Genomic DNA, 22,821 nt, shown 5'->3' on the forward strand with positions numbered 1-22,821 from the left:
GGCGCTAGTTTCAAATCCGGGTACGGGCCTGTCGCTAAAGGAAGGATTAAACGAGTAAGGTGTGTGGTATTTTCTGTGTTGCCCACCCTTGGCAGTCTTTCGCCGTCTGGTGGATGGGTCAGGCGAAGGCAAATGCGAGTAGGAGGCGGAAAAATCCGACGAGTTGGAAGTTAGTTGATCTGCGAAACTATGCATGAGGATAAGTATATACCTAGTATGTACTTGAGTATATAAGGGCTATGAAAAGGTTTGTTCGGGCGATTTTTGCGCATACGCGTACGCAGACAAAGAATATTCATGAAGGCATTAATTACGTTTGCAATTTGACTTGGTTCAATTAGTTAGGCCCATGGATCCAGGTATACTAGTCTGGGGACGCTCAGGTAGTATATGTACGCGATCGTACTAGTACGAACTAGCGTTGAGTTGGCCATCACGGCAGAAATTTCTTGTCAATAGTGCCTAAAGCTAAAGCCCATATGGCCATAGCAAAAGCTAAATCCAATGTGCACCGACTAAGCTAATTAGATGGACATCCTGAATAGGCTCGCCGCACTATGCGATGTCGTGTAACGGTCCGATCCGATATACAGGTGACTCAGGCACAAAATCTAAGTGCAACCGTCTTCTAATTTTTTTGCCATTGATTGGCGGGGTGACGGATACTTAACACGGCCAACTGGCGCATGAAATAAGACGGATATCAGACTATTAGCCTTTTCAATTGGCAGTCGGGTGGTCGTTACAAAAGCTCCCGGGTCCGATGATTAAGAAAGATTTCTAGAGTTAGTAGCTCCATGCGTGCCTAAGTGGAATATTATTTCTTATATCATGCAAGCTCTCCCTATAAGGATAGAGTTTCGTGGTAAATCAGATTTTATAAAGTTTTATAATAGTGATATAGTTTGGATCCACGGAAGAGGGGCTATAGCTCAGCTGCATGCCGAGTGTGTAAATATATATAAGACTAGGCTAGAATGGTAGAACTGGTTCGGAAATGCAAGGCATATTGATATCCGTTGCTTAGGTATAAGAAAATTCGAACAGAAAGAAATTTGAAGTTGAAATTTCTCGAACAAATGCATGCGTAATATATATAATGGGCGGCCTGCACTGGATATTCTAATTTAGAACCTGGGCCACAGAGCTAGCATAGAAACAGTGTCGATATCGCTTTACAAGAAAGCATGAATCGTGTAATAGCGCGTATATACACCGTTCATATACCCCCTCAATCAAGGCCTAGTACTAAAAAAAAGTTAGATGGTCAATTTAATCGTCGATGGACCCATGGAGGAGCGATCATGCATGATCCTGCAGTATTGTTAATATCGCCTTTTTAGATCTCGCGATCGAGTTACCATGGCCACTAGATCGTCTATGGATACTCTTGGCCAAAGTTCCGGAATATCTAAAAGGGAATAAATGGTATACAGATGAAGCGGGCTGGTTTTCTTTTAGCAGTGTACGTTCTATAATCGCACAAGGGCCTGGTTGTTGCTACCAAATCTGTACCCGAGAAAATCGATTTCGAATCGAGATGGACCGCGGGAATCTGGAGCCTAAGCTGAAAGAAAAGCCTCAAAATGCTGTCCTACTCCGATTTGTAATATAAACAATATTAAAGTTTATCACTAATGAACGTCATGACGACAGATAATGAACACAATAGTCAAAATGTGGCATGAACTGTGATGAGCTTTTGGAAAACGAAACATATCGAGAGTATCTGTTGGTGGCTATTCGTCCGCTACAGGCCCTCAAGTGGGAATACCGAGAGCTGGCTATCAGTCCCTTGGCTGTGTATGTAGTTGTAAATTGCTTTAAGTCGTGTGTATATACGAACGTATGTAGTACAAAGAGCTCGGGGATACCGGATGGGTGGACGCTTTAGTGCGTCCGGAGCTCTGATTAAGCTATCTAAGCTATCAGAGCAGAATTGGACGCCATGCAGCCGACTGACAGCTGCAATCTGGAAGGCGCACGGCGTGCACCACACTCCGGATACCAAGAAGTGCTATCAACCACGAAACTATGGATAGCTGAGATATCTTAATCCCTGGTCTTGAAACTTCTCCTATAGTGTGGAAGCCGTCGGAATGCCCCAAGATCTTTACTACTAATGGCCAATTAACTATCGATGATACTAATCTATGTATGTTATTGTCGAGAATGATATATTGTATAAAAACTTGATCTTTGCCTTGAAATTTGACCTGGATATCATAATACTCAAATTTGAAAGTAGAAAGCAGTCAGACTCTTACAACCTCAGCCACACTTAGTATCATACTATACCAATATAGTTATTGCTTATATATATAAGTCACTCTTCAGGATCCCTTACGGTCCCACTACAAGCAGCGAATCCGATCCATCTTTTATTATGGCTATCCCACAGAGCTGCACTGTTTTAATCGTTGGAGGGGGGCCAGCTGGTTCCTACGCGGCAGCAGTCTTGGCTCGTGAGGGAATTGATACTGTGGTCCTTGAGGCAGATAAGTTTCCAAGGTTGGTCGTCAGGACATATGTCTCCATCAATTAAGTAAAACCAATAGTTGTTCTGATTTCTGTGCGATATTATAGGTATCACGTAGGGGAAAGCACGATTCCATCGCTACATTACCTCTTTAAATTTATCGATTTCCATGAGACCTTCAGCTCTTATGGATTTAACCAGAAGAATGGAGCGTATATTAAACTCGCAAAAAATCAGCCTGTAACTAGTAGGCTTCGTGTCTTTGATCTTTTTTTTATTGTTTGGAACAACCCCCCAAATTGCTCCGAGCTAACTTAATTCAAGGTAACGACTTCCGTGCATTACAGGGACCCAATGGATTTGCCTGGAACCTTATTCGATCTGAATTCGACGACTTAGTATTCAGATACGCTGGCACCTGCGGAGCCCGTATTTTCGAAGAAACCAAAGTTGAAAATATTGAGTTTGAGCCATGTTCTATTCAAACGGTTCCGGGTTCAAAAGAAGATTCAAGCGGGCTATTCCACGCTAGAAAGCCGGTGTCCGCTAACTGGGTCCGCAAAATTGATGGAACCTCCGGTTCTATTACCTTCAAGTATCTCATCGATGCGAGTGGGAGACAGGGCGTACTAAGTACCAAGTACCTGAAGAATAGAAAATTCAATGAAAATTTAAAAAATGTGGCCAGTTGGGCATACTGGAAGTCAGACAATGTATATGCTGCTGGGACTCCAACAGAGGGGGCACCATATTTTGAAGCGCTAGAAGGTGAGTTAGACTCTGAAATTGGTGTCGAAGGTGTCGAGTAGTCTCGGGACCAGACGCTGGCATGCTGTACATGCATCGAACTAATATTTCGCGGATGAATAGATTGTAGCGGATGGGCATGGTATATTCCATTGCACAATGGCACACGCTCTGTGGGAATTGTTCAGGACCAAAAGTTGATGGCCAAAAAGAAAGCAAGTCTCGGTCGCCCTTCAACGCTAGAATTCTATAACGAATGTATAAAAATGGCACCGACGATAAAGGACCTTCTCAAGGGTGCAGAATTTATCAATAATATTCAATCAGCTTCAGATTGGTCTTATACTGCATCAACCTACCATATACCAAATGCTCGGATTTGTGGAGATGCTGGAGCTTTTATTGATCCCCTATTTTCGTCAGGGGTCCATCTTGCTATGAACGGTGGCTTGTCAGCTGCAGCTACTATTTGCGCATCCATCCGAGGACATTGTGATGAGGCGACGGCAGGGTCATGGCATTCGAAAAGGACGGTTGAAAGCTATACCAGATTCTTCTTGGTGGTTAGTAGTGTTACGAGACAAATGCGCCAACAAAATGAGCCAATCCTTCGTGATAACGACGAGGAAGGCTTCGAAAGAGGCTTTCAAATTTTCAGGCCAAGTAAGACAATATTTTCTCGCTCGTTCTCTTCGTTCGCTAATTACAATCGGGTTCGACCCAGTCATCCTAGGCGCAGTCGACAATAATATAGGCAACAAACATTCTAAAGTTGGGATTGCAAAAGCCCTCGAATTCTGCTTTGAAGCCTTTACCCGTGTTACGTCGGAAACAAAAGATAGTACCCCCCAAGATCCAAAAACCCTCGGGTTTTCTTCGGGCAATAACACTATTACTTCGCATAGAAACCTCGAGGGTCTGAGACAAAATCTTACGCCTAACCAGATAGAGATTTTGGAAACCCTGACGAGTAGACGTATGATCCGGGACGACCGTTTTGAAATAGATAGCCATACGTTTGATACTATCGACGGGTATTTGCTCAATGCGGTTAGAGGAAAGTTGGGGCTCGTTAAGGCTGAGCAGGTGAAGGTTAACATTTAATGTTCGTCTCTTGACACCTGAATGCTGGGAGGGCAAGGCGGCCTTGGGAACTCGGAAGGGTGAAATTTATTCGCCCAAATCGAGAGTCCAATTTGTACAATTGTCTTCTAGGTCTAGTTACGAGACAATAAAATTACAGAGATTGTTTAATTGTTTATGTGCTATCCTGCGCAAGAGCTGGATCGATCGGACGTAAGGCTAAGATAAGTGTTTTCCACCAGAGAAGCGGATGTATTGGTAACAGATATCTCATTGATCAATATTGATTCCTCTTAACCGTTACTACGCACTACGTGGCCTGTATTTGGACGGACGTAATATCTAGCCTTCAGTTGAATATGGAGCATTGCGCCTACAATTTATTTCTTGCTGAGAAATAGGCCAGCGTGTGGCACGACGGTACTTGTAAAGGCATTCTGTAGAAAGCTATTTGCATATTTGTATATTTGGTTGCACGGATTTAAATCACAACTTGGCTCAGATGCCCCGATGCTAGACATACGGGCTTCCCAATTTGAGCAGTTTGTGCTACAACTGAACCCGGTTCACCAGCGCTGGTCTGGCTCACGCACAACATGGAACAGTTGTGGTATTTTTCGTGTTGTCTTGATAGATTTGATAGACAGCTTATCAGCTCTCTAGCTTGCAGCATGCATATGCATATATATGCATATTGCTTGAAAGTAGCCATAATACGTCCATTAGCTTGATAGTAGGTGGATAAAGTTTAATTCTAGGTCTTAGCTAGATCGCTATTTGTAATATCGGTTCCTGAGTCTTTTCTTTGGATACGATATTTTGGTAGGATCCCACGAGACGACGTATAGCTGGGTACCAGGCAGGATATTGAACGATCGACAGCTAGAATTCCGGTATCTATTAAGCCTGGTTCTAAAAGTACCCAGATACATATACACGCACCAGCTATAGCGCTATAAGATTAGAAGCCAAAGATGACTTACAGCCGGAATACGACCACCGAAAAGGTCAAAGGAAAGACGCACTATCCTAGGCTTATCACACCACCAACCGTCCAAAGTCCTAGTCCTCTGCGACTCTTGGCGTCTGGTCCTGCGCCGAAGCCGAATTTCCCCCGTCGATTATCGATATCTCCGCTTACTAGTGTACAAAGCTTAAGGGAGGCTCATGACTGGGTTATTCGAACGAAACCTACGTCTATACGAGCTGAGAATTTTCCACTAAGAGTTCGAAGAAGAATCCTGGGGCTCCTAAACTTAAAAGATCTCCAAAACCTCATATCGGTCTCCCGTCGTTTTTGTTCCGCCTACATACACTCGCCAGCCTTGATCACGGAAAGGGTTGGGAGAAATTCTTTCAAATACGATCCAAACTTTGGGAGATACTTTCCTATAGAATATCCCGGTTGCTTGCTAGAAAGTAACAACGAGATAACTCTGCCTTTTCCGCCATGGGAACGGTATTTACGCCACCTACAGCTGCTTCTGGATATCGAGCGAGATCTGTTCAAAATCTCGCAATGGATACATTGGGGATCCACATCAACATCAGAGCCTCATGAAAAGATCAAGAAAGTCGGAAACCAGGAAACGAGTTCTTGCCCGTTAAGGAAACAGACTAATTACAACTGCGGCAGAACGTACTGCGTTCTCATCGATTTTGCACAGAGAGGGCTTTACGGCCCCACAGCATCCACATTCGCTCTCCCAAATCCCTGGGGAGAAAAAAATATTCTTACTAGTCCGTCACACCGTCCCCTGACTAAGAAAGCTTCAACATCATCTCTTGGCTTCTCCTCTCTAAGGCTCCTCAGTAATCCAACGAGACCAAAGCAAAACCCTGCTTTCGGTTCCACTGCTGGATCTATCGAAATATTATTGGTGAACAAGTTATGGTCCACACACACTCGTCCTATACAGCCACCGTGTTGCTGGAAGGATAGGCACGCAGGTATAACTGTGCGGCAACGGCCGAAAAGGTTTGTGCAGATCGCACCGTTTTGGCTGATGTTGGAATTGTTTGAGTGTCAGGGCATGATCAGGTGTTTGGAATGTGACCCTAAAGCGGGGAAGTGGTGGAATGCGGCGTATTTGTTTTATTGGGATTTGGCAACTTATTGGGCTGTTAATGCGCCGGGATCGGTGGATTCTTATATGAAGTGATGAAAACTTCCTGGAGATGAGTATGCTATACTAACTTGCGCACATGGCCGTGCACGTGGTGCCGGTACAGGCAACCGAGTTAACTTTGTAGGATAGAACAGAGTTCGACCTATAGTATTCCTTGAATTGGTGGAATGAATTAAAGAGTAAAAACTACAACTGACTTGCTATGATATCGTGAACTCGTAAGCGAAAAGTATAAGAAAACGAATTGCAAATGGAATCCCAGCGAAAGTAAATGGATATCTGAACCCAACCCGTATGCATGTTTGAAAAAGGAGCCCTGCATCATTAAAAATCAAAAAGAAAAACAGCTAGTGCTCTCTGTCAACCTCTACTACCGTTGGGAATCCCTCCCGCGTATTCTCGTCCTCGGCCTGCAACCTTCTTAGATCCTCCTCACTTGTCCTCTCTACCGTTACCGATAAGAAGGCAACACCGCTGGCTTTACTGGTATCAGGCCCCTTAAATCTATCTGTCAAGGCCTTCCCAAATTTAACACCGTTCTTCCCAAATGATCTGCTACTCCTATTACCAGCTTTATTTTCTGGACTGCTTCCGCTACTCTGCGTCCTCCGATGCGTCGGTTTTGTAGGAGAGACAGGATCATTTCTTTCAAGATGTGTGTGTTCGGCTCCAGTCTGATTAACCCTAATCTTGAACTTCCTAGCATCGGGACCACTCAGGTCCGCATTAAACCCGTCCTTTTCGTTATAGTTTATTTCAACTTTGTACGTTCCATCCTCGTCATTCCAGTGATAAACTAATTTTGCTTTGGGTCCGACTTTTAAAAAGTCCAAATCATCGTCAGAGTCAGTACTGTCGTCTTTGTTGTCGGATGTTACGAGAACTGTTCCTGGTGCTTTTGCAGAGGTATCCTTTGGAGGGTTTATGATTTCGGGGGGGACGGAGATGCCGCCGCGGACGTCGTAGCGGTAGCGGCGCATTATGCGGCTTGTGTGGTTGTGAAGGATCACGGCGAAGGACGTGTGGAACCCTGAGTATCTTAATTAGTTGTCCATTCGTGCATCAAGTTTATATGTAGATATTGCTTACCTGTTGAAGGAGGCATGTTGGGTGGTCTTATATCCTTAATGTATCGACAGATACCTATGATTTATGTGTGTCCCAAACCCTTTGTATCTCTTTGAGGGCCGTATTCAATATTTAATGCGATACCCCGCGTTCTTTGTGTTGAGGGTGAAGTGGGAACTCTGTTATAATGTGGGTACGATATAGGGGTCTTGTGATTGTGATAGTGATTTAAGGCAGCGCTACTGCATGATCAGAAAACATAAAAAGAGTGAGACCTTATATTCTACAGAATGACAAGTCTTTAAGTAATGTAGTAAAACTAGAAGGAGAAAGATATTAAGGTACTAGGGACAAAGACAGTCCTTTTTAATCGAGTTTCTGTCGACATAAACCATGGTTTGAATCGTTTAACACCGAACCTGGCTTGATGATGCAGGGTCAATATTTAGAAGGACTATCCGAGGTGCGGATCCGTTTCTACACGGAGGGGTCTTGGTGCCTTGTAGACGAAACAATAGCTTTCCAGCCGAAACGGGATCTAGATCTGTTGTTTGCTTGATTGTTTTCGCTAAAACATAAGGTAGTTTAGCCGATGCAGTTTTGGGACTTTTGGTTCCTTGTTTCCGCTGGCAATTGCATGGATTTGCACTGTGGACTGATGTTATGGGATATCGAAGCTAGCTAAGTTACCCAGCTGGATGAAAGGTTTATTTTTTAGGGGCTTTTCTCTTTCCAAAAACTCCGATTGTGGAACCTATTTTGGGTCCTGCGTCGACTAACTAGCTGGTCTAGCTTGTTAGATATGCTATGCATGGAATAGACTTTCTTGATGGTAGATGGTTAAGATGTCGGTTAGTCATAAAAATATGGGTTATGACGAGGGTTTAAATTTTTTTCTTCTTGCTGAATGGAAATGTTCCCTGATTCTCATGAAATTTTCCCTCTTTGGGGGTTTTAAGGCCGATTCTTTTTGTCGATGATTGTCTTAATTGTTTAGCGCCCGTCCATGTTTGTTGCGAAGGCCCACACCTCTTTTACCCCGACCAGCCTTCTGTACTTGCGCATCTCCCCGACCCAGTGGCTTGCAGCCATCAATAGTAGGATCACGATATTTAGTCCAATACATGCGGCGAAGAATTGCCAGATATTGGGATTTTCGTCTGTTCCGCTGATTTCGCTGACGTTCATGCCGTAGATGCTAGATATCAGGGATATGGGGACGAAGATGAAGGTAAAGCTGTTTGTGAGGGTGCTCCACCTGGATTGTCGTTGACGGTCCCGGATTGAAGCCATATTTCGACGTTCTTCCCATAGCAAATCGGTTTGGTTGAGTAGATGCTTGAAATCTTCGATTAATTCTGCTTGAGTGTTTTGTACCTTTTGCGATGGAGGTTCTTTTGATGTCGAAGAAAGGTCTTGCCAACCCGATGTGCCGTAGCGCTCGATCATGGCTAGTGTATGCTGGATTTCTTCGACATGACCGAGAGAAGCCTCTGAGATGTCGGAGAGACGACGGTCTTCAGTACGAATTGTGTTGATTACTTCGTTCCAACAGTGGAAATTGAGTTTTAGGAGCGGGCAAAAGGCGTAGAAAGGGGAGGATGCGGCCTCGGTTAAGTCTGAGAGTTTAAGGGCATCTATGTAAAGTTCACGGAGAGATCGCGGTTGGTTGTATTGAGACACTTTGGAAATTGTAGGGATGGATTGGGAGGAGAGACCTGGTATTGGGTGGCCGAAGGGGGGGGGAGCACAGAGGGTTCGCGGGGACAGTTGTAATTTGGCATGCGAATTGAACAGAATTACGCCGCACCATCCAGCACCGTTGATATCTGGTTTGACATATATGGAAACTCGAAAGAACTTTGTTTCTGTAGTTCGCGAGCGAGTGGGCCTGAGGACGGTAAATCCTAAGCCTGAAAATGGAGCCCTATGCCTGTCTGCCGGTGCGATGACCATGTAGGGACCGAATAGGTTGGAGGCAAAAAACCTTGGATCCATTTGGAGATGCTGGCCCAAGCAATCGATCATGCTGCTTTGGATAGACCCCCCATGTTCAACGAGATACATTCGGACCCTGGCATTTCCTCTAACCTGCTCTTGAAGGAAACTGTCGGCTTCTGCGATTGAATGCAAATCTTGAACTCTTTCTACTTCGTGGTTGGATTTGATGTCGATGACTGAGACGGCTAGATTGGTGTCTTGGATATCATTTTCCATATAATCGTCCAACCTTTTGAGGTTATCCCACCCGGCAAGGACAAGATTGTGGACATATTCATGGTATGCGCTTCGCTCTGAGACTTTCCAGGAATAGCTTGTCCTGTGAGCTGTGGGCTTTCTTCGAGCTCCAAGATGGCCACGGATCTTGGACGGTCTAGACGTCGGGTAAATCTTGGCTTTTAGCTGGGAGCTAACGGAGTCTAGAATCGGAGTGTCCGATGGTCCGGCATTAGGAATTGCGCCACGAGCGTGGCCTGCGGGAGGTGGAGATGTGGGACTTGTGTTTGCAGCTGCGTCTAAGGGCGGGATTCCAGCCTGTGCGACATTGGCGGGACCGGGAGGACTACCCGACATGTTGTATAACTTATCTCAGGTGAGAAAATGATATGCCTGTCGATGATTTCAGTGAAATTTAAAAGGAATTTGAACCCAAGCGAGTATACGTAACGCAGGTATACAATATCAGGTAGAGGTGATATGATGTGTGCGATCGCGAATGGAGATTGATGCATTTATGGGTTTATGAATGGATCGTGATCGATGATCTCGAGACTGGATTTAAGTATCAAGTTCGGGCTTGTGCGATGCCGCTTTATTCCATATTGTACGGCACTACAAATCGGAAGGTGAGCTGGGAAGAAGCTAGTTGGTTAGCCAGGCAATCTCCACAAAATGAATCAGCTATTATTGTATTCTAGATCCAGACTCAAGGTAGAGCGGGAAGCCTTCGTCATTGCGCATCGATCAAGCCCGTGAGTTCCGGCAACCGCTAACCGAAATCCATCAGGAGCTCTGCTTTTAAGGACTGTGATAGGGTCCTAAGACTCGAGGCTGCTGCAGTGTAACAGGAACCTGGTCAGCAGGTGCATTGATCCATGCATCTGCCACACGTACATTCCAACACAATGGATCTCGATCCTCTATTTCACCTTCCGTGCATGAGGGTGGGTGCAATCGGCATTTCGATTTACGAAAGAGACTATTCATATGATGGGAAGGGGGTTTGAATTGAAGTGAGTAAGAAACAGTAATAATTATACCTCCCGGCCGTGTCTACTTAAGCACTTACCCACACCGCAAGCCTACGTATGCATATCTTTCCTTGTTCTTCCGCGACAACATTGCAACATCTGCAATACTCAACTGCGCTTCTTATCTTGAAAGATATCCAAAATTTAAAAATAGGTAAAGCATATGTCGGACGGAAATCGATTCAAAAGCCAGCAATTCCTACCTCTAGACCCAGTGACTGTATGACTGATTTTATTCATTCAAATCGATTGAAACTACCGTACGCTCGGACTATTTTTTCCATAAGAGAATACGAATGCCTTGCCGACTGCATTTTCGTTCCTCCACAGCACCGGAGCCTTTTATAATATGTTCTTCAAGCTAAGGAATAATATCATGGCCTCGAGCAACTCAGTAATTGAATTTTATGGTCGGACATATGCGACAATATCATTTTGTCTCGATACTGCAGTTCAGCCCTTCCGCTCGGGCGTTACACCTGCTGACCTTCTAAACTGTCGAGCTAAGCACCTTAAACTTGCCATAGATATCTGGCTACTTTAAATTAAGTCTTTCTAAGTTTATAGTCTTAGTTAAGCGTGATGCTAGGAGTTGGAAATTTAAAGGCTATCGTCGAAGCCCTCTGCCTGGGGCTCCATTTCAGCGTCTCGTCTCGGAAAAATTATATATATACTATATGCACATGTATATGGATATCTATATTTTGGTAGTCTCATTTTGGGGCGGGGATGCTGGCGCTATAGCCGAAATTCATAGAGAAGGAAGTATACCATACTATACTAGTATCCCTGCCTTTCAGCAAATTGCCTGCTTAGCATCAATCTTCCCAGTCGTCGCACCATCAATTTTTATACTACTCTGCGCGACTACCGGTTTCCGAACCAACAAATCTCCCACCATTCTCGCGAAAACGCCTGCACCACAGGAGTTCAAATGTGTACTATCGCCGCTCTCATAATCCATCTTGTGTGCCGCAGTCTCTCCAATGCCGTTAAGATATCCAATACTCGTCTGCAATAGTTCAATATACTTCGCACCAATTACATTTGCAGCGTTCCGTGTATAAACCATCCATGTCTCCAAGGAATCCGAAACCTTTCCACCGCTAAAACCTCTCCGAGAAAGACTTGTTACGAATACCGGAACCGCACCGGATATCCCTTTAATCTCATTACCCATATTTTGAAGATTAGTTTGGAATTCCGACTGCGAAAGGACTTTTTGATCATTGTGGCCGAATTGAATCAGTACATAGCAAGGTTTCGGAGCGGCTTTTACGGCAGCGATAAGTTTGGACCAGTCACCGAGAGATTTGAAAGTTATGGTTGTTGTGCCGGAGTGTGCGAAGTTTGTGCAGGCCACTGATGAAACGCGTGAGCAGAAGGCCCCGCCCCAGCCTTTGTCATTTGTGACTGTTGAGTCGCCGGCTAAGATAAATGAAGCTGCCGTTGGAGCTGTCGTGCCCGCCGGCGTCGTGGTCTTAGTCGTTGTGCCCGTTGTGGTCAATTTCGTGGTAGTCTTAGATGTTGTAATGGCGGTTGTAGTTTGGGTACCTGGGATACATTGGCTATACCCTTTTCATGCAGTCGGTAAACTTTAGATTTTGTTTATGAAAGTATAAATTGTATTAAAGGAGACATACACTCGTTCGAGTAAACGCAGGTGCTTCCTGACACGCAAGCAGTAGGACCGGTCCTGCATATATCATTGTCATGAGCACTAGTGTAATGTACGGGGATTGCTTTGTGAAGTTGATTCTATATCTAAGAGCTCGGTATTACCATCCAGTCCCACCGCCTGAAGAATATAATTGATATATGTTAATTGGTGTGCAATATTGTATTACTGGCCAGACGGGTTGCGTTAAAACTGTATGCAAATATGGTGTGACCTACACTGTCCCCAGACGGCAGCCTGTCCTACGGCTGTTCCGAGCAAGCCGGCCATGGCCATCGCTTCTATCAATCTGACCATCTTCGGTGTGGCAGTGTACTAGCGCACTGTATTAAATTTTAAATTTCGACGTGAAAGCGAATAAGAAATATTCTGATATAACGATTAATCTTAGCAAGAATTCGAATCCATTTTACATCAATGGATTCTATTAAGTGTTTAAATACATGCATGATTAATCGATCAATTGTGTATGTGCATGTGTATAATGTAGTAATCTCTGAACGGGAAACTGTCCCGCTACGGATGCAACATCTGTTCCGAACCACGGTACTACCCCCACGGAAAAAAGGCGGGAACTGGTACCGAATAATTGCGCATTATCGAACTAGACGGATAAGCTACGGATACCAGGGCTATAATTGTATCAGCGAAACGAAATTCTACGTTAAAACGGTCCGTAATTCCATTGATGCATTTGTACTCACGAACTCTATGTTAACATGCCACGAAAAAATATATTCCTTTGCTTTATGACTACGGGGGCTCAGTTCCACGGGCGGCATGGTACAGAAGCGTCCGACGACGGCTTACGGCTTAAAACCTCCACCTCTGATTCGAGGGAGAAATTTGGCCGAAAGTTTGAAGAGAGTTGTCGTTTTGCTAGGATGTATGGCTAAATTCGATGGGTGAATTCGATTGTTGAACTTTGTCGAACTAACTAGTGCTGCTGGCATATGTATGGAAAATTCGGATCAGTCGTCTCCATGCTTGACCTGATCGATATCTCTATGCAGGAACACGACTTTATGGCTGCTCAACTATCTAATATCAACCCGAATTCCCTTTTAGATTAATACATATCGCACAGGTCGACCGTCGACCTCAGGCGCTGCATTCTGGAGGCCTCATGGGCATGCGTGATCATGATCATAGGTGCGCACATGGCGTGGCCGCGTGGGACGTGTGTCTACAAGGCAGAGGTGAGCGTGCTCGAGTGTGTCGAGCCAGTCTCGACACTAAACCAGCTTAGCTCAGACGTCTTTGGCAGCCTATTCTGGAAGTCCAACGCAACACATTTATACTGAAAATCCCGGATGGGCGTCGAGGTACGTATGTACATGTACCTATTCATGCTCACCCATGCGGGCCCGTACCTATCTATTCATGGAGGTTTCAATTAAGGATTACCATTGAGTTTGGGATTACTATTATATATTTCGTCTCATTGCTCATTCTTCATTAAACTACCCAACATACATGCAGCCCCCAATCTAGGACCCATCGTAATCCGCCTCATTAACTACTAAACATTAGGTAATACACAAGCTAACAGATTAAAATCTGACGTGTAACTGCATCCACCATAAGTATTACCGCTGGTCGTGCAACCCGAGTTAACAAGCTTCAATTGGGTTTGGCACAGAGAGTTCTGAACCGCGAAACCACCAAGTTTGATGTTAAGAAGGAAAGTAGTGGACTTCCCGCTAACCGGTAAGACAACAGTGTACGGATCTCCAACTTCGAGCCACTTATTGCTTGTGGTGACAAGCGAGTTACAAGCGCTAGCGATCACGGTGTCAAGAGTGCTACCGCCAGCAATTTGTGTTGGCTGTGGGATTGGAGAGTTGGATTTGACACACTGGAGGGTTCCGCTGGCACTTGGGAACTGAGATGGGGCGAGAGATGCCTTAGTTGTGGTTGTGGTAGTTGTCGTAGTTGTGGATGGGGTGGTAGAACGGGTGGTGGTAGTCGTGATAGCAGCTGTGGTAGTTCTGGAGGTTGTGGTTCCGATGAAGACTGTCGTCGTGACGGTAATAGTCACAGGACATGAAACGGTGGGACAAGTAAGGCCAGATGTTGTCCTTGAGCTTGTGGTGGTGGTGGTGGGTGCGGTGCCCTTGTTCTCGGTACAATAACCGTAACCGACGACAATACCTTGACAATTTCGGGCTAAGGCGGGATTCTAAAGCATTCCTCTTAGTCCAGTTTGTGAAGTGAGATATGAAAATCACAATAAACTTACCCATGCGAGGAAGTCAGCCAGTGGAACGCCATCAATCTCTGCAAGTGTATTGCAATCATCGCCTGGCAATGCCTCTATCCATCGAGAGCACGTCTTGATGATATCAGGCTCGGTTGGCCATGGGCCTGTTGCAACTGAAGTCAGCATCGATATCCACAAAACTGTACGATGTGAAGGAAACGAAAGAAAACTGCGTATCTTACTTGTGTCACGGCGTCTATAACTGACGCTCGCGATACTCTGCTGGATTAAAGCAGCAACTGCAACGAGTGCCTGGAGCTTCATCATGGCGAAGGAACTGAGAAGAGGAGAAATTTAGGACTGCAAGGACCGTATCTTCCAAGCTAAGGAGACTTCTGTGGCGACCCCGATACCAGTGCGAGACTTGCTATCTAAATAGTCAGACATAGAATCAATATCGAGCAGATTTCTTGCTTTAAATGTAATCCCGCAAACCGCGTCGCACAAAGGATGTGCGAGCATCAATTGCCGTTCCTTACTGGTTATGATAGCTACACCGATCAACTCTGGCCATCCCATTTTCGTACGTACTTACGTATCGGGACCTCGAAAGTAACTCTAAGCTTGCCAGGGTTGGGTCTTTTGGAGCTTTAGCTCATTCCTCTATGCTACAAGGCCAGGTACCGATACTTCACATTCCTAGTGAAATCATATCGATACGCTTGGGCCAGGCATGGTGGGTCGGCATGGGATCCTTGTCCTCGGCAATTGGCAAAAATATGAATCAGTTTCCAACACTTCCACGCTGCTGCCTGAGAAGGTATCACTAACTAGTGATGGCCGATGGTTCTCCTTACGTAGTGATAACAAAGACTTGATGTTGAAGCTAGTTCTATCATTATTTCTATTTTGGGTCTGATCATTGTCCCGCCTGGTCTCGTTCCTAGACGCCAAAAAGGGAACGAGACCAGTCCTGCCGCAAAATGCTTAGAATGACGTCAACGCTGGTATGGCATCGACATGCCGACACCTCATATTGATATGCTAAGCTCACCTATCGATATATCTACACCGAGCTCGGCTTATGCTACCTGAAAAAACGTATTGCAAATTAGTCATAATTTAAACGACTTTTATAAGTGATGGGGGGGTCGCGGGGGTTCCGATTAGACGATGGGGACATCTTCGGGAATATTAGCCGGCCTGATTTTCAACCGCGGTGGGTCTGACAAGATGGTCAGGAACGCCATGGTCTCGGGCGGGCGCTTGAGGCTCACGCCACACCGTTAATACCCACATCTGCACCTGCATCGCCATGGGTTTGAATATTCTGCACTCCATCCATCAAAAAAAAAATTTAGAGGAAAAAATAACGATCGGAATTGCCCGGAGAACCCATGATTCCGTCTACGTGGTAAGATGCTCTGCGCTGCAGCCTATAGACTAAGACGGTTTCTGCATGTGATAACCAACTTGAGGCTTTTGATGTTGCATTTCGAATGTCGGGACGAGTCCAAAAATGTCAAAATCTGACGAACTTTAATAAATAAGCTATAGCCAAGCATCGTATTACCCTCCTGTCGACACAAACAAGGGGCCAGGTGACGGGGTAAATACATATGATATTAAATTGCGATACTTGCGTATATGCATCAGGATCCAAAGATTTTTCTGAGAAGTTGATTTCTTTGCCTTCCTAAAGTGACATCTAGCCTCATACGGTCAGGGGTTTGAATTGGAGTGCGGGTTGGGAGAGGGGTCAAACAATACACAACCGCATTCTCTTCGGCAGTTGAGGGGCGCCTTTGTGTAGCCGTCTTTCGGCCAGGTCCTCTGCTTAAGCTTATTTCCTCAAAAATCATCCCTGCACGTCAGACAGGGTATCGATCGCCATTGCATGATGCACCTTGCTTGGATCCCAGCCAATAGGATTCCGACCGCAAGTCGGGGCAATCACTCCATGGCTAAAGATCGGATTTTATCTTTTGAGCATATGATATGCCAATGTCTAGCATACGCAATTCTATAACGAGCAGCGAAAATAATAAGAATCATCTGGACAACTGCGCAGGGCTCGGTGGGAATCTAGATGTCGATGTCAATCTATTCCCCGACTTCCGTCTTACGATTTTCGCAGTTGTGAACCTGATTAATCCTACTAGACGTTGTCAGATGATCCGGCGATGATGCGGTGATAAAACTAGAGTTTTTCTTGCGCGGAATTATCGGCTAGGGTTTTTGAGAGTCGGCGGTCGAAATCCCGAGAGAGGGGCATGGGAGCAAAGATTGTCCAGCCTGGTCCCTGGAGTGTACTGGTACATCGGCCAGGTCCATGCATCTCGAACTCCAAGAAGGAAGCTCATGCATGGTCATGGAACTCCGGCAATAATTCCTTTGAAACGGCCATAATTTAGAGCCGCCCTGTCATCAAGTATAGAATTTGATGGCAAGCTCTCATGTAAGCTCCTCTGGCAGGGGTAGCAGGTGATCTAGGGACAATAGCTACCATGCTTGCTTATAAGTCATCTTCTTGGACCTGATATCAAGACCGAATAAGCCAGTTTGATTCCCATCTTGCATTCTGTGGAAACACAGCAATTCTTCCTTCACCTCTGTTGGCTGCAACGTTGCGCTTTTTTGCGCTGAGTGGTCAAAATGAGGGGTCTATCTTATCTCCCCCTCTTTCTTTCCCTCTTTTCCGCTGTTCATAGTGCAACGACGTATGACAAACGTGTAGTCATTGAAGACAATGCGGATCTCGAGGCCCATCTAAACAAACGAGTATTCGGAGCTCACGATGACCATTTCCCAGAGGGTCATGATAGGCTCTACCCAAGGGATGATGCTTATAACCATCTCAAGGACAAGCGCGCTGTTCCTCTTGAAGTAGAAGCTGCGCGAAACATTATAAAACAAGCCCAAGTCGCTCAAGCAAAAAAGAACCGCAACAGGTTCAGAAACCCAATTCGCCCAACGTTCGAATTGAGACCTCCTCGAAAGGCCGCTAAGAGCTCCCAAAGAGTCGCCAGTTCTAGTGCTGGAGATCCAAGCATCTCTGAGGAAGTAACAGATGCTGCGAAGCTTATCGCCGAGTTTGAAGCGCCGACATACAATGAGACTCTGCCAGATCTCGGCCCTGGCTTCCCAAAGCTTGAAAAGCGTCAAGGCGGTGCTTTCTGGATGGAGGGCGTATCACATGGAGCCGTTGCAATTGGCGGTAGCGCCGGATACCAGGTCTTCCGGAACGTTAAGGATTTCGGTGCTGTTGGAGACGGGCGAACGGATGATACTGCTGCTATCAACCTTGCTATCTCAAGCGGTGATCGTTGCGGCAACAATTGCGGCTCCAGTACTGTAAAGCCTGCTTTGGTGTACTTTCCAAGCGGGACGTATTTGGTCTCGAAGTCTCTTGTTGGTTACTACAACACCCAGATGGTTGGAAATGTAAGCATGCATCCATTAAAAAGTCATCGACAAATTTAAAATATCCGGAGGCAACTGTGACTAACGGACCTACCCCATCTCAAGGCTGCCAATCCTCCTATAATTCGTGCTGCAAGCTCTTTCGTCGGCCTTGGTGTAATCTCTTCTAATGTGTACGTCGAGGGTGCAGATGGAGGGCAATGGTACATCAATCAGAACAACTTCATGAGACAGGTCCGGAACTTCATTATTGATATGAGAGCAATTCCAAATGTTATGGAAGGCCAGGGAGTGAGGCCAGCGGGTATTCATTGGCAAGTTGCGCAGGTATGTATCCGACTATCGATTAAGTACTAGGATGCGGTATTCACGTTGCTACTAGGCTACTTCTTTACAAAATATTCAAATCATTATGTCGAGCCGCGCGGATACTACTCACCTCGGTATCTTCATGGAAAACGGTTCCGGTGGTTTTATGAGCGATGTTACCTTTAGTGGAGGAGCTATTGGGTATTTAGTGCTTCTACTTAACCCCGATAAGCAGAGGGGCTAATAGCTTCGTAGTGCATACCTCGGAAATCAGCAATATACCATCCGAAAGTTCAGCTTTACTGGCTGCAAGATTGCTGTTGAGACTCATTGGAACTGGGTCTTTAGCGCCAAATCCTTCTTGATCAATAATTGTCAACTCGGCTTTAACATTTCTGGTATGTTGGTTTTTCCGTTACCATATCACTGTGCAATGTAACTAACCTTCTACTAGCTGGGGCTGGAAACGGTCAAGGAACCGGCTCCATCACTATCATGGACACCATAATCCTGAACACCCCTAAAGGAATCGCTTCTTTCTTGAGTGGTACAAACCGTACTTCCCTCATCGTCGACAATTTAAAACTCATAAACGTCCCCATTGCGGTGACTAGTAACGGTGCCACCGTTTTACCAGGTGGCACAACTGTTATCGACTCTTGGGGCGCAGGTATTGCATATGATGATTCAGATTCCATCGGATACAGAGGGAAAGCACAACAAGGAGGCACTGTTCTCTTTGGTAATATTGCCAAGCCAGCAGAGCTCCTTGACGAGAATGGCAACTGGTTCGAGAGATCGAAGCCACAGTATGCGGATGTCCCTGCGAGCGGCTTCTACGATGTTAAAGCCAGAGGCGGCGCTCGAGGTAATGGTCGAAGTGACGACACCGCTGCCTTGAATAATGCTCTTGCTGCTGCAACAGCCGCCGGCCAAATTGCATATTTCCCGCACGGAATATACCTGGTCACGGATACTGTTTTCATCCCTCCGGGTGCAAAGCTTGTTGGAGAAGTGTGGTCTCAGATCCAGGCTTCTGGTGGTAGGTTCAATGATGCGGCGAACCCGCGGGTCATGCTGCGAGTTGGAAATCCTGGCGATGTCGGCTCTGTTGAGATTCAAGATCTTATATTCGGAGTGAAGGCGCCAACTGCTGGTGCCATTTTGATGGAATGGAATATTAAGGCTAGCGCGAAAGGAAGTGCTGGAATTTGGGGTAGGTCTCTCCTTGTTACTTGAAGCTGGTTCGCGCGAATTCGAAGTTAGATCTGCGCAGTGAGCGAAACAGGCAATCGCCCAAACTGTGTTGGGTACCAACACAGTTTGGTTACGAGACTGCGCCCAATCCGGAACGGATTTGATATGCCACAAATACAACGCAAGAATACCGCTGACTTTGACCCTACAGACACACATTGGAGAGTTGGTGGCTCGATTGGTAGTAATCTCCAAGCTGGCCAATGCCCCAAGTTAACAGGAAAAATCAACCCCAACTGTATCGGTAGGTTTTATTCTCTTAGATAAACACATTATCGACCGTTTCTGACAGGCGAACTAACAACGAATTTCTAGCCGGCTCTATGCTCTTCCACATCACTAAGGGTGCAACCGGATACTTTGAAAATCTTTGGGCCTGGACCAGTGACCACGATCTTGATGTTATCACTCAGGATCAAATTGATATTTATGTCGGTCGTGGTATTCTTATCGAATCTCAAGGACCAACGTGGCTATATGGTACCGCCTCAGAACATAATGTCCTCTACCAATACCAACTTCAGGGCGCCAAAAATGTCTTCATGTCGTTGATTCAAACTGAGTCTCCATACTTCCAAACTGCCCCAGGGGCACCAGCACCATTCCCATACCAGGCCGGAAGCTCCACTCCTGCTGCTGGTAGGCGAGATTTGCAAAACGTCTTCGAGGGCAACGCCAGCGTCTCTACAGACTCCCTGCTTGAGAAACGCCAGGCTTCTGGTATTTCATCCTTCACCCTTGATCCAGGGTTTAGAGATTGCGATCCAACTTCTATCACCTGTCCAGTTTCTTGGGCTCTCAGAATCGTTCAATCTGAAGACGTCCATCTCTATGGTGCAGGACTCTACAGCTGGTTCCAAAACTATGACCAAGGCTGTCTTCGCGGCTCCGGTTGCCAATGGAATGTCGCTCAAGTCGATGGCGCTACCAAGAAACTTAGAATGCAAAATTTCATCACCGTGGGTGCTTCGGTCATGCTCAACAATCCTCGAAACCTCGCCATATTTGCCGATAAAAATAGAAACGGTTTCGCTTCCTCTGCACTAGGATTCGAGTCTGTCGCTGGCAGTGGCGGTAGTTTTGGTGATGATGGTGGTGCAAGTTTGGGCTACGACGGACAAGCTGGCGGTTCAGATGAACTACACGTCCGCATCATTTCGAGTTCCCGCGTACCCCCAGGAGAAGACCTTGCTATCGATCGTTCTAACCAAAAGTATTACTGGGAAGCCTATATTGGCGAGCCCGGTGACACTCTTAGGGAGAGTTGTCTCTGGTATGAAGCTCGCGAGAACATTGGTAAAGTCGTATCCCCCAAGCCGGGTGGCGTATTTGGATCCTATATCGGACCCCCATCAAAGGCAACAATTATAGTTCAAGGTAACAAATGTGTCTATGAAACTACTTCTACAACTCAATGGCTATTCTTCAACGAAGGAGATAAATACGGTGAACTCGCCTGCGAAGGGTTCTCCAAGAAATTCGATTGCGTCAAGATCGGTGGGCAGGTTCCTCGCCAGCCGGATACGTATTGTAGTGACAACTTTTGGTTTATTGAAGATGTCAAGTGTGACCTTGTTGGATACAAGAGTCTCCAACCCAGAAATAAGAATTACCTAGCGCCTGCGGATATTTCGCTTGAGTTCTTCAGAAGATGGATGAGAACCAACGTTAGAAACCCAGGACAGCCATTCTACCAGCGAAATAGACAGCTATTCTATACACAGCGACGACCTGAGAACCACTGGGATGGCAGACCAGGACTCTCCGAGAGAGCTAGACACTTAGCTGCTCGTGTTGGATTGTACACCATCTGGGTATGTAGTCTTTAAATCGTTTTCTTCTACTCCACAATCCTTAGAATCCTGAATTAAAATAGATTACTAACATCTAATCCACTATTAAGGAAGGTTGGCCTTCTGTCCGCTACGACGGTCAACACGCCCGTGACAACGACTTCTACGACCTCGACGGTTTCTTACGTAACATCCAAGCCAATCCACCTCCTCACACAAACGGCAGACACGACTATTTCATGATGATGTCGACAATTTTTGCCCAAGAGGCATCTGGGACAGTCTGGGTTATGACCGAAGACCCTAGAAGAATTATGATGACCAACATCTGGCTCAACGCCGAGTATAGAACATTAGCCGAAGGTGGTCGTGATTGGGTTCAACGTATCATTGCCGTTGATCTAGAGGGTGGTAATCCACACGTTATCTTCTCTAGATTCCCGGATGGTGTTGAAAATCGTGCTACACCACAGAATCCGATCCGTTGGACGGGTCCCATGCCGTGGGAATGGCCGGTCAGAGGACTTCCACCGGATAACGATGGCCCACCGAGACCAAGCGGAAGCGGAAGCAACAAACGCGATGATAGTTGGGTGCCCGAGGAACATATTCACTTCGAAACTCGCGATATGCGTGATGCTCGTGAAGTTGCTGAGCGTGAGTTTGAAAAGTTTATGAAACGAGCGGAACCTGCTGAGGGATCGTTGGCGTCTCCTAAATCACCCGAGGAGGCGGCGCTCGAAAGAAGACAGCTTGATGGTTACATTTTCGAACGGGCCGATTATGGTGTCGATTGTTTACAGACGTTGTATGCTCTTTGGGGTAATATGACTGGTGTTTGTGAACCTTTCGACCAGATCTTCTCGACAAGAACATACGAGAAGATCCAAGGAGCATACAAGTGGAATGATTTCTTCGGTTGATAATACTATATATAAGCCTTCACTATTCATATTGCATATGTATAATTTTTTTTGCCAAAACTCGACATTTTTCTATCACACACACACTCATGGTCACATCGGCTATCTTGCCTCACACCCAGCTCCACCCATAAAAAGTTTTAGGGTGGTTACATTTAATGTCAAAATATAATAATTTGTTATTCTAAGTTTTTTAAGGATAGTTGAAGTTTGAATGATCAATCTAACTATACGCCTTTAACGATGTTATGAGAGCAAAATTAAACCATAAGGCAAAAGCTAGCCAGTCAAAGGGCATAGATCGCGGATCAATCCAATCGATCCAATATTTTCAAAGCTTCTGATCCCTCCCAACCCTAAGGTTGAAATCTAAAAGATTAAAGCTATACCACGCTAAGATTTAACGAAAAACAAATTAACCATCTTATAAGAAATCCAAACTCCCTTATTAGCGACCGTTAGACACTATGGCCATATC

The 22,821-nt window shown here is 45.6% G+C and overlaps 7 protein-coding genes across 7 annotated transcripts; 3 read left to right on the forward strand and 4 right to left on the reverse strand.

Moving 5' to 3' along the window:
- Positions 1-2,386: 2,386 nt before the first annotated feature.
- AOL_s00078g569 (uncharacterized protein) lies at positions 2,387-4,330 on the forward strand (the record flags this gene model as incomplete). Its single annotated transcript, XM_011123832.1, has 5 exons — positions 2,387-2,511; positions 2,587-2,726; positions 2,804-3,247; positions 3,350-3,889; positions 3,951-4,330. The coding sequence occupies 5 exons, from the start codon at positions 2,387-2,389 to the stop codon at positions 4,328-4,330; spliced, it is 1,629 nt and encodes a 542-aa protein (XP_011122134.1).
- Positions 4,331-6,785: 2,455 nt separating this feature from the next.
- Positions 6,786-7,543, reverse strand: AOL_s00078g570 (uncharacterized protein; the record flags this gene model as incomplete). The annotated part of the gene is made up of 2 exons (XM_011123833.1): positions 6,786-7,468; positions 7,528-7,543. 2 exons carry the CDS (start codon positions 7,541-7,543, stop codon positions 6,786-6,788), a joined length of 699 nt encoding a protein of 232 aa, XP_011122135.1.
- A 956-nt stretch (positions 7,544-8,499) lies between these two features.
- On the reverse strand, positions 8,500-10,080 carry AOL_s00078g571 (uncharacterized protein; the record flags this gene model as incomplete). The annotated part of the gene is made up of 1 exon (XM_011123834.1): positions 8,500-10,080. One exon carries the CDS (start codon positions 10,078-10,080, stop codon positions 8,500-8,502), a length of 1,581 nt encoding a protein of 526 aa, XP_011122136.1.
- Positions 10,081-11,553: 1,473 nt separating this feature from the next.
- On the reverse strand, positions 11,554-12,711 carry AOL_s00078g572 (uncharacterized protein; the record flags this gene model as incomplete). Its single annotated transcript, XM_011123835.1, has 4 exons — positions 11,554-12,332; positions 12,401-12,453; positions 12,540-12,555; positions 12,654-12,711. The coding sequence occupies 4 exons, from the start codon at positions 12,709-12,711 to the stop codon at positions 11,554-11,556; spliced, it is 906 nt and encodes a 301-aa protein (XP_011122137.1).
- Positions 12,712-13,957: 1,246 nt separating this feature from the next.
- On the reverse strand, positions 13,958-14,965 carry AOL_s00078g573 (uncharacterized protein; the record flags this gene model as incomplete). The annotated part of the gene is made up of 3 exons (XM_011123836.1): positions 13,958-14,617; positions 14,678-14,802; positions 14,881-14,965. 3 exons carry the CDS (start codon positions 14,963-14,965, stop codon positions 13,958-13,960), a joined length of 870 nt encoding a protein of 289 aa, XP_011122138.1.
- A 2,328-nt stretch (positions 14,966-17,293) lies between these two features.
- AOL_s00078g574 (uncharacterized protein) lies at positions 17,294-19,609 on the forward strand (the record flags this gene model as incomplete). Its single annotated transcript, XM_011123837.1, has 5 exons — positions 17,294-18,082; positions 18,167-18,388; positions 18,444-18,571; positions 18,626-18,768; positions 18,825-19,609. The coding sequence occupies 5 exons, from the start codon at positions 17,294-17,296 to the stop codon at positions 19,607-19,609; spliced, it is 2,067 nt and encodes a 688-aa protein (XP_011122139.1).
- Positions 19,610-19,732: 123 nt separating this feature from the next.
- AOL_s00078g575 (uncharacterized protein) lies at positions 19,733-22,343 on the forward strand (the record flags this gene model as incomplete). Its single annotated transcript, XM_011123838.1, has 3 exons — positions 19,733-19,871; positions 19,943-21,441; positions 21,531-22,343. The coding sequence occupies 3 exons, from the start codon at positions 19,733-19,735 to the stop codon at positions 22,341-22,343; spliced, it is 2,451 nt and encodes an 816-aa protein (XP_011122140.1).
- Positions 22,344-22,821: the final 478 nt, after the last annotated feature.

The sequence above is a fragment of the Orbilia oligospora genome (assembly GCF_000225545.1).
Source record: "Orbilia oligospora ATCC 24927 unplaced genomic scaffold scaffold00078, whole genome shotgun sequence".
Lineage (NCBI taxonomy): Eukaryota > Fungi > Ascomycota > Orbiliomycetes > Orbiliales > Orbiliaceae > Orbilia > Orbilia oligospora.